We start from the raw sequence: 8709 nt of genomic DNA on the forward strand, positions 1-8709 counted from the left end.
TTATAGTGCTTTGATGAGAGCTAGCTAGCTCGAAGGAGTGAACAGTCAGACGTTCTTCAGGATTGAAACCACTGCAGAGAGATCTTTACAGAAACTTTTTCGAAATGAGAATAAAAACAAAACACCAAACGCTAGATCTGAATGTTTGCCAGGGGGGGCGAGCTTCGTCAGGTTTCCTTGTTTAGCAAACACTTTCTCCAGAGATGCAATTTGCTCATTCGAGGAGAGTTATTTTCATGCTGGTGTTTACAAGTCGGGAGGAGGTGAGGCCATGTAGTGCTCCTAGCAGCAGCAGCAGCAGGTACAGCCGTTTAACACAAGCTGTCTGCAGCACGGAGATTTTGGTAAACACTTGGGTTTCTAATGCACTTTTTAAGTGACAAATTCAAAATGTCAGATATGCACCCTCGCTGCTCAGACCCTGGCCCCTAATCTAATTGTGTCCGTATTACCGGAGGGCAGGGTGCAGCTGAAATGCAAACCTCCCACGGGCAACAAATACTGATCAAAACAAAAAAAAAGCTTTCACAATTAGAATGAAGCACAACTGAGGAGACTTAAGAATTAAGAAAGGATGCGAGCCAAAGTCAGATAAGAATTTCTTATTATTCCAATAAAAAATACATTCATACAGAAATATAACAATTTTGCAAAACAATTTCAAATAAAAATTTCATAAAGCAAAAACATAACAATTTTACAAAAGTCGTTTTTTTTTCTTTTTATACAAAGATTCAGTTGAGAACAAAGAGCTGTGTGTGTTTGTCTGTGTGTAGTTGTGTGTGACGGAGGAGTAGTGGGATGAAGAAGGATGACGGGAAGTGTGAGAGTGTGAAAGATGCGAGCAAACATGGGGCTAAATCAAGGCTCAATTACCACTCGGACAATATTGGCTGCTGCTTCCACAGAATGGATGTTCCTTCGCTTTGCCCACAAAAGGCGTCGCCAGCACTCCCAAATCTATCGCAGCAAGCAGTTTCAGGTTTGTACTCATCGTGTCTCTTTCACCCCGCTGATCTGAAATCCATATGTTGGAACACGCCACAGTGCGACTTGCTGCAACATCGACGGATTCCAGCAGCAAGGTCGCTGATCTGGAGCGGGTGGCACCAATCACTGTATCCTGAAGCAGTAATAAGTGTAATCCCTACAATTAGTCTGGTCTCCACCCTTCTGCCCGGTATCCATCCACCTCCAGTGGGAAAATTCTATTTCAGGGGATAACTTCATTGATCTTCTTTTATTTGGGGGCCAAATTTCCATGTGCAACATCGATGCTTGATCTTTATCTGCTGCAGAGAACCCACCCGCCCCCCCCCCCCCCTCCTCTCTCTTGCTTTTTTTCTTCATATTACTGTTGCAGCTTGGCTAAAACAACGCTCCCCCAGACAGGTCAATAACCCAACCTACACAGTCAGCAGTCTGTGACAGATTCCATGCCAACAAAGCCTTTAGCAATTCATTACCGCGAGGCAGTACAAGGCAAGGCCTGTCCGACTGCGGCCTGTTAATTACAATAAATCTTTAGCGTTTTCTCCGGCCCCACTGGCAGCGACGGAGGGGACCGGAGCGGGGGACAGGGAGCAGAGGATGGAGGGGAGGGATACAGGGTCAAAAAGAAGGAGCAGCACTGTGTGAGCTGAACTGTGAGAGAAACCGTGGTGGTCTAGCTACTCTGGTTATTTTGTACCTTGGAGCCGAGTGTGATGGACTTGAGTTCATACTACATAGTAGTCAACAGCATTAAGAAATGAATTTAAGTGCTCTAAACATACAGCATTTGTCTTATTTACATGTTCCGACTCCAATGAGTGTGATGTGCATCAACTGAGCTGCGTCTTCGAGTCGAAAGAGGCAGAAATAAAAAAAAGAAGTGTAAATCGAGAGAGAGAGACTTTTCGGAGCATTTACATTTAACACAATTAACCGTTCGGAATAGATGCAGGCGGCTTCCATTACACACAGAGAGGTGTGAGTTAATTTGTAATTGAGCCTTAATCAAGCTTGTCAAATCACCCATACAACAAATGTGACTTCCCGAGGGGGGGTGGGGGGGGGGGGAGCGAAAACAAGCGCCGCCACGGGGCTGAGTCACTTGCATAAGGCACCATTAAGGTCAACAGTGCATTATAAAGATAGAAAAAGGAAAGTACAAAAAAAAAAAAAATCAAAAAAGTGTTCCTCAAGGCAAAGGATGAATGAGGAGGAAATCGGCAAGCAGTGGGGCCGTCTGCAGCCGTGTGCAGAGCCAGGGTGAAGGGAAATGTTTGATGACGTCGTAAAGATGAAGAGGAAATCATCGGGGCGCTTATGTACAATATTGTAACATTTAAAACCGTTTCGCGTTTTAGCTGCACTTTTATTGAGAGAAAAAACCTATTTGCAGTCCTGAATACAGTTGGAAACAGGAAGTGAACAAACCCTAGAACCATGCAACACCTGTCTATGATACTGAAGTTATAGTATAGTTGTGTTTTTATACCTCTAAGCACACAGCTTATACAATTGGGACTACAAATGAGCTTTGTAGCGTGTAAAAAAATAATAAACCAGGCTACGTAACACATTGCACATTTAGTAGCTGCACCAAAAACACCGAAAGAAAAAAAAGCTCCGGTCATACGGTGACCGAGGGAGTGAGGAGGGCAGAGGGGGAGAGTTTTGGTCCCGGGTCACAGACCAGAAGGGGGCACGTCAATGCTCTAGTTCTTTCTAGTCAAACCCAAGGAGACTTCCCCCTTCTCCTCCTCCTCCACTCAGTCTGGGTGTCAGGCAGGGCAGGAACTTTCTCTCTGCCTGCTCCTCTCGCTGCCACCAGGGGAAACACGAGTGGGAACGCTCCCCCCCAGAAAACCCCATTCAGTCCACAGCAACCTTGGTACCAGCCCCGCTCCATCTATCCATCAGTCCATCTCTTTCTCCAAGAAATCCTCGCTCTCTTTCTCCACGGGGGCCCGGCGGCCAATCTCAGACATTCACAGTGCACACATGCTTACCTCAGACAGGTATTTTTTTTAAAGTACCAGTGTATCTGCTGTCCGGGAGATGTCCCCAAAACATCATGCACCATACATACAAATCATTCATTCTGTTTGCGTGTCTTTTTATCTTTTTTTTGTCTTTTTTGTTTTTTTTTTAAGTCCTTCTCAATGAAAAAAAGTTCTTTCCCCATTCCATGATTTTGTCCTCTTGTCGCAACAGACAACCTTCAGAGCACCTTTCTCCAAAGAGAGGTCCCGGAGGCACTGGGTTTCAGTATGGTGCAAAACGGCATGCTTTGGCTGGAACACACTCCCGCTACTCTTGCTCTCTGGGACAGTTCAACCAAGAGACCGGATCGGGAGAGACGTCGGCGTTTGTTTTCTTCTTCTTCTTCTTCTTAAAAAAAAAAAAAAAACGTCCACCCCTTCACTGCGACGCTCGCTCAGCGCTCGCCCTGCTCTCTAGACGTGCCTCTTCATGTGAAGAGCCAGATGGTCTGACCTGGAGAAACATCTGGAACAGGAAGAGAGAGAGGGGGGGGGGGGCAGGAAGTCAGACATGTTGCACTGAATGGAGGAAGAAACTTTGTGCTACAGTGATTTTAAACATTAATGGTGTCGAACTCATGCTTTTTAATGACACGCGAGGTAATAGCTGAACAACATTCCTATTGAGAAGTGGCTCACTGAGACCAATTATCTCCTCCTGGTTTGTAGTGACAGCCTGATGTTGACATTTGGGAGCTTTAAAAATAAAAATCCCAAATTAAGTGAGCTGATTGTTCATTTCCCCAAATTATTTTTTTTATTTTTTAATACTTGTCAAAAAGATTCATCCTTAGCTGGACGTTTAATTCGTTTAAAAGGCCATTGGAGATTTGATTTCTGAGGAAGACACTGATTTTTTAAATCTGATTGGATGATGTTAAAGTGCTTTACACAACCTATAATACAAAGCTCATTTTATGAGCATGAAAAAAATGCTAAATCTATTCTAAAACATATCATCAGCCAGCATTCACACATTACGTTTGCCTCACCAAAGGAAGCAAAGGTTTTATTTTGCTCCTCCGATTGGATGTGAGAGTACAGACATTTGTGTCTGTGTGACCGAACCCCCAAAAGGCCTCAGTGTCCTCAGTCTGTGGAGACATAATGAAAGTCTGGCTTACCTGTCACAGTGACTGCATTTAAATGGCTTTGCCCCGGTGTGCTTCCTGAAGTGTCTGGTCAACTCGTCGCTCCGTGCAAAGCGCCACTCGCAGCCCTCCCATGAACACCTGTACGGTTTCTCACCTGCAGGGAGACGGAACAGGTGAGTGAAAGTGGAAAACACAAAACAAACCACTGATGCACCCTGTCTTCTCTGCTCAGGCAATGATTGGTTGGCCCTGCCCTGTTGTTATTCAAAACGAATTCAAATCAATCACCCCGGGGCCGAGGCCTGATGACAGGTCAGTCGAGAGGCAGATTCCACTGAACCTGTTGGATCAGTAGGGCTGATTTTTTTAATGCAGCCTGATGAAACATGTCAAGAATGCTAACAGCGATGCTCTGTACCTGAATACCAAACATACGCTCAGTGTCTAGAAAATGAAATAAGCAACATGTGCAATTTCACGCCTCTAATCAGAAGTAAGGAACACTGAAATGAGCATTCAGCGGCCTCCCACTTGGGGCCCCCTGGGCCCCCCCACCCATTCACCCCATTCCCATGCTGAAACTCAATCCAGTTTGAAGTCCTTTTTATCTCCCATGTGCAACCCCTCCCCCTTGCCCTCACTCGCTCGCTCACTCGCTCACTCGCTGGCTCAGTGAGTCACATTCCAGATAGATTAGGTCACAGTTTAGGTATCCAGCCATGCAGCGCTAATGCTCACAGCGCTCCAGCTGAGGACATCATGCAGTGTGGACCTTTAACTACATTACACAATGGCTGGACAATGCCTTTACGATGACAGACGGAATTCATCTCACTTCCAGCCAGCTCTCAATAAAAACTCACATTCTGTGTGAATGAACTGGTTTTGAGTGAAAGCAACAGAGGAGAGACTCAACCATCACACATGTCAAAAGTGGAGGCAATCTAGGCCTTGACAGTTTGTACTGACCTGTATGAGTGCGCTGGTGCGCTTTGAGGTGGGAGCTCTTCGTGTAAACCTTGCGACACCCGTTGAACTGACACCTGTGTACTCGCCTCCTGCCGTCCGGAGACGCTTCCCCGCACATGAGTCCCGTCTTGTCCGAACCCTTTGCGGAGCCACCGCTCCTGATTTTGACCGGCAAGTGCAAGTCGCCGTGCATGGCCACCCAGCTGTTCGTCACGGTGATGGGCTCCGAGTTGGCCTCCGGCGAGGAAGGGGGCGTGCTAATGACCGAGGGGCTAAAAGGTCCAGAGCCAACCAAGACGGAGCCCAGTGGGTTGGAGGTAAAGCTGTGCGTGGGCGAGAGCTCCTCCGAACTGTCCGAGGCCTCGCTGCTGGCGTCTGAATTCACACTGTTGGTGTCCAAGATTTGGCTGTCCTGATTGTCCTCCTCGTGCGCCCGCGGCAGCTTCGGGTCGGACTCGGCCTTGGCCTTGTCCCCGCAGGCCAAGATCAGCTTGCTCCAGAGGTCCTCCTGGCCGTCGAACTTGAGGTCGGCCGTGGAGACGTAGGGCTCGCTCTGCAGGTAGCGCTCCAACTCCAAACATGTCTGGTTGAATGAAAACACACGAGTCAGAAGACAGGAAGTGCAGCAGCTCCCCTGAAGAGAGGAGGCTCGTTCACAGCAGCAAAACACTGCACGTGCACATGAGTCATATTTGTAAGAAGCTTCCGGCAGGACACATGAGTCACCCCCGCACTTATCTTTACATTAGTGCTGCGATGATTAGTCTATTGATTGTTTAGTCAGCTGAAGGAAAATGAATAATTTAGTTATATTTAAACAAAAAGGCCATACACTTGCTGGTTACAGCTTCTCGAATGTAGGGATTTTCAGTTTTCTTGTGTCACATTTGTTGGTTTTAGGACATTTGTTGCCTTCTGTGAAGTTGTTCTGGGTTTCTCTACTGATTTATGTTTAAAAGACTTCAATCAATGACTGGATGAACTGATGATGACAGTCTCCATTATTTGCACGTCACGATTCTTGATTTCACAAACTCATCCTCCCTGACAACATCCAGCCTCATCTCATTCAAACACGTTCCACTGGTCTCAGCTTGATGTGATTTACTCTGTCTGAGCTGCTGCTGCTGCTGCTGCTGCTGCTGCTGCTGCCCCCCCCCCCCCCCCCCACACACACACACCTCTCCCCCCAGTCCACCGCCACCAGCGTAAGCTCCAACTCTGCTGCACCTAAGAAAACGTGCATTGTCATTTCGGCGCCCGGCACATTTTGATAGTCCTTTTAAGGAAGCCGCTCGACTTCCTCCTCCAGCCATTCAGCTGCTCTTACCCTCATGCGTACCTCTGCCATGCAATCACATCCTTCCTCATGTCAGCCACTCAAACACCACCCCCTCAACTGCTCAATAAAAAGATAACACTGGCTCCAATTTACTACAGAGGCCGTTAAAAGTTGAAAAGAAACGAGGAGGCCGTTCATTAGGAGTGTGCTCAGAGACAGAGGCTCATGTAGAATAAATATTTCCTCTGGGCTCCTGCAGCACTATATTTTCCAGCTGTGCTGGTGCCTACTCATGCGAGGAGCCAAGGCTGATATTTTATAGTGTCATGTTGGGTGGGGGGGGGCCTCATTCAAATCACAGGATCATGCAAATATGATTGTATATAACTAGAATCTATATTACAGAGCAGGAAATAAAGGGAAAATAGGTGTTTCAAAAAGAAGAAGCTGGAGAGCCCATTCAAATAGCAGGATGGTGGGGAATTATGTTTTTTGATTAACATGTATGTTACTGTTATGTTCCTAACTTAATGTTAGAAAGCAGAAAAAGGTGATATGAGGTAAGAGAGGGATCAGTGACAAAAAAAATGTGTTGCATTTAAAGTTGAGGACAGAGGAAGTGAAGATGAACCAAATCAGACCAATTTGATGCCATGACAATAGAAGATTGAAACAAAAACTAGGAGCTGCAGGGCTTTTGATCCTGAGCCAGCGACACATGTGAGTTTGAATCAGCGAGACTCTACTTCCTCCTGCGTTTCAGCAGCTTGGGTTGGAAGTGAAACCAGCTCTCACATCCTGGAAGCATGAGCTCGGCGGAGGAGAGCTCATGCTGGAAATTCAACAGCAGCATGCAGAGAGAGAGAGAGAGAGAGAGAGAGAGAGGGGGGGGGGGTAGAGGGGGTGATAGAGAGACGAAGAGCTGGTGATAGAGAGAGGAAGAGCTGGTGATAGAGAGAAGTAGAGAGGGTGACAGACAGAGGTAGAGCTGGTGATATAGAGAGGTAGAGCTGACGATAGAGAGGGGTAGAAAGGGTGATAGACAGAGGTAGAGCTGGAGGTAGAGCTGGCGATAGAGGTAGAGAGAGGCAGCGTGCAGTAGCTCTCTCTCATTCATCCTGGTGCAGAAGCAGCAGCAGCAGCAGAGGCTGGACTCCAGCTGTCAGACTGACACACTGATCCACTTCAGTCTGCCAAAACTTCATACCCCCCCCCCCCCACACACACACACACACACTGCTGCAGCGTGTCAGGTGAGCGCACGGGTTCCGTCTACGCACTGGAACCGCTGTGTTTACAGCCATAACACGATGTGATTGTATAAACATTCGCAATTTCCCCGTGATCTATCAAAGCCACAAAATAAGAAATATAAAAAAAATAAGAAGAAGCGCAGCCAGTTCCGCTTTGCAGCAGCAGCCCGGACCGCAACACACACAGTGGACATATTCACCTGCTGCCAGTACTCCTCCAGTGACGGCAAGGCGGAGAAATAGCCCGTGTCGTGAACTATCTGAAGTTCGTGAAAGATGCTGCACATGGGTAGAACATCCATCTTTTCTGTTCGTGTGTTTTTCCCCCTTTTTCTTCTTTACAAAAAAAAATTAAGCCTTGAGTAGCTGCACTTTAAATATTTGAGTCAGGTATAAAATAGAGCCAGCGGAGGGAGTGGGAGTGAGAGCGTTCCCCCGTCGATGCGATCCGAGCAGCGGCAGAGTGGCTCCGTCAGTGCCCCCTCCTTCCTTCCTTCCTTCTCTCGCTTCTTCCCTCTTCTTCTTCTCCTCCTCTCTCTCGTATTGACAGGCGCGCAGCGGACTGGATGAGGAACAACTGCGCTCTGCAAAACTTCCCTATTCAAACCTCCGGGCCCCGCCCCCTGCTCTCTCTCTCCCTCTCCTCCCTCCTTCCGTCCTCCGCTCCGGCCGCGGCCAATCAGAGGCGAGCGGCGTAAGGGCTCGCGAATGATATCACGGGCGGCCAATGGCGGCCGAGCACCGACTTCATTCGTTCCTTTCTCGCGTTTTAATTGGCGGGTTTGACTGTCAGTGGCTCGCTGCTGATTGGCTGGTTATTTATAGGCATGTATATATATCCGGGGCTGGAGGCTCTCAGTGCCTGCATTGGTCTCAGCGTTTGGCCGCAGACAGCGCCTGTGAGCCGGCTGCGCTGCAACCAGAACCACGGCCTGCTGCTGGAAAACATGTTTCTCTCTCTCTCTTTCTCTCTCTCTGAGTGTGTGTGTAAGTTGGTCCTGAGCAACACTTGCGACACCGGAGCCTCTGAGCCCGGGTGAGTTCAGACGCTCAAAGTGCACGTGCGTTCACATTAGAAAAGT

General features: G+C 47.8%; 1 protein-coding gene across 1 annotated transcript; it reads right to left on the reverse strand.

Annotated features, from left to right (window-relative positions):
* Positions 1-587: 587 nt before the first annotated feature.
* On the reverse strand, positions 588-8190 carry klf6a (Kruppel like factor 6a). The gene is made up of 4 exons (XM_062379404.1): positions 7828-8190; positions 5093-5675; positions 4154-4277; positions 588-3495 (listed from the first exon to the last, which is right to left on the reverse strand). Exons 1-4 carry the CDS (start codon positions 7927-7929, stop codon positions 3444-3446), a joined length of 861 nt encoding a protein of 286 aa, XP_062235388.1. The 5' UTR covers positions 7930-8190; the 3' UTR covers positions 588-3443.
* Between the last annotated feature and the right edge of the window lie 519 nt (positions 8191-8709).

The sequence above is a fragment of the Platichthys flesus genome, chromosome 21 (assembly GCF_949316205.1).
Source record: "Platichthys flesus chromosome 21, fPlaFle2.1, whole genome shotgun sequence".
NCBI lineage: Eukaryota > Metazoa > Chordata > Actinopteri > Pleuronectiformes > Pleuronectidae > Platichthys > Platichthys flesus.

What these genes read in the sequence shown, in the direction of transcription:
- klf6a (XM_062379404.1), bottom strand. Translation starts at nt 7,929, where the DNA reads ATGGATGTTCTACCCATGTGCAGCATCTTTCACGAACTTCAGATAGTT. An exon ending in GCACCAGCGCACTCATACAG is followed by an intron (nt 4,278 to 5,092) that starts GTCAGTACAAAC and finishes GTCTCCCTGCAG; the next exon opens with GTGAGAAACCGTACAGGTGT. An exon ending in AAATGCAGTCACTGTGACAG is followed by an intron (nt 3,496 to 4,153) that starts GTAAGCCAGACT and finishes TTCCTGTTCCAG; the next exon opens with ATGTTTCTCCAGGTCAGACC.